This window comes from Onthophagus taurus, chromosome 5, assembly GCF_036711975.1.
Source record: "Onthophagus taurus isolate NC chromosome 5, IU_Otau_3.0, whole genome shotgun sequence".
Taxonomy (NCBI): Eukaryota; Metazoa; Arthropoda; class Insecta; order Coleoptera; family Scarabaeidae; genus Onthophagus; species Onthophagus taurus.
This window is the reverse complement of record NC_091970.1, coordinates 12,096,542-12,097,706: the sequence shown is the minus strand read 5'-3', so window position 1 is coordinate 12,097,706 and position 1,165 is coordinate 12,096,542. Positions and strand designations below refer to the sequence as shown.

General features: G+C 29.0%; 1 protein-coding gene across 2 annotated transcripts; it reads left to right on the top strand.

Annotated features, from left to right (window-relative positions):
* On the top strand, positions 1-1,165 carry LOC139429866 (uncharacterized). Of its 2 annotated transcripts, XM_071196143.1 has the most exons (4): positions 1-147; positions 208-415; positions 466-603; positions 668-730. In XM_071196143.1, the coding sequence occupies exons 1-4, from the start codon at positions 140-142 to the stop codon at positions 719-721; spliced, it is 408 nt and encodes a 135-aa protein (XP_071052244.1). In that variant the 5' UTR covers positions 1-139; the 3' UTR covers positions 722-730. The 2 variants fall into 2 exon arrangements, with proteins under 2 accessions (XP_071052244.1, XP_071052243.1); XM_071196142.1 differs by having other exon boundaries at positions 466-1,165.

Genomic DNA, 1,165 nt, shown 5'->3' with positions numbered 1-1,165 from the left:
ACATGGTTTGAACTAACAACATAACCTCAATCAACCTAAAACCTGTGTACCTGTGTCACAGCCTGTGTTCTCGCAAATATCAAAATAAAAAAAAAATAAAAATTATAATACTATAATTATAATAGAATATATTTAAAGAATGGCCGGGTAAATACAAAATATTGTAATAAAGCAAAATGTTTTTGTTATTAAAAAAATATATTTTAGATTAGAGACACCAGCAAAAAGACGTAGAGTGAGAACCACTCAAAACCAATACGAACTATACATCAATATGTTGGAAACAAATAAATATTTTAGAGAGAACAAAGTTACTCCTGATCACCCAAATGCGCTCACCAAATGTTGGGAGGACTTAGTTAATAGTTTAAATTCTAGTGGCGGACCTCAGAAATCCTTAAATGAATGGAAGAGAGTAAATAATTATATAATGTTCTGGAATAAGTGTTTATTATTTTATTTTAGGTTTTCGTAGATTGGAAAAGCCAAGTCCGTAAAAGGGCAAGGATAATTAAAAACAGCTATACTGAGACAGGAAATAAAGGTGCACCAGAACGCGAACTTTCCGAAATTGAAAAAAAACTACTATATCTGACAGGCGAGGTTGTTATAGAAGGAATGGAAGGTGTGCCAGAAATAGGAATAAATAATAATGAAAATATTGCAGTTGCTGTGGATCAAGAAAAAAATAAAGAGCAGCAAAAACTTTCAAACTCTTTAAAGAAAAAAAAAACTGATTCTAATACCCTTGAGGAAATAAACTTAAATTTTAAACAATTAGTAGAGTTAAAAAACAAGAGGTGCAGCTCATGAGGCTAAAGATGGAGCTAAAATATAATGTAAACATAGAAGATGAAGACTAATTCGCTACTGCCAGGGCAAAAGGTCATAAATCTATTTTTTTTTATATGGTGTTTGAGGCAAATTTGAATTCTTCATGTTGATACAATTGTACAATATGAAGAATAACGCATATTTAAAAAAAATAGACTTATGACCTTTTGCCCCGGCAGTATAGCGAATTCTAGGTGTAATTTAATCTTAATTTTTTGTGATATCAGTTATTTTCTAATGAATATTTTTATTTTAGTTTTTTTTGTGATATGGTTTTTTCTTAATGAATATTTTTGTTTTAGTTTTTTTAAATAAAAAATGTTTAAAACTA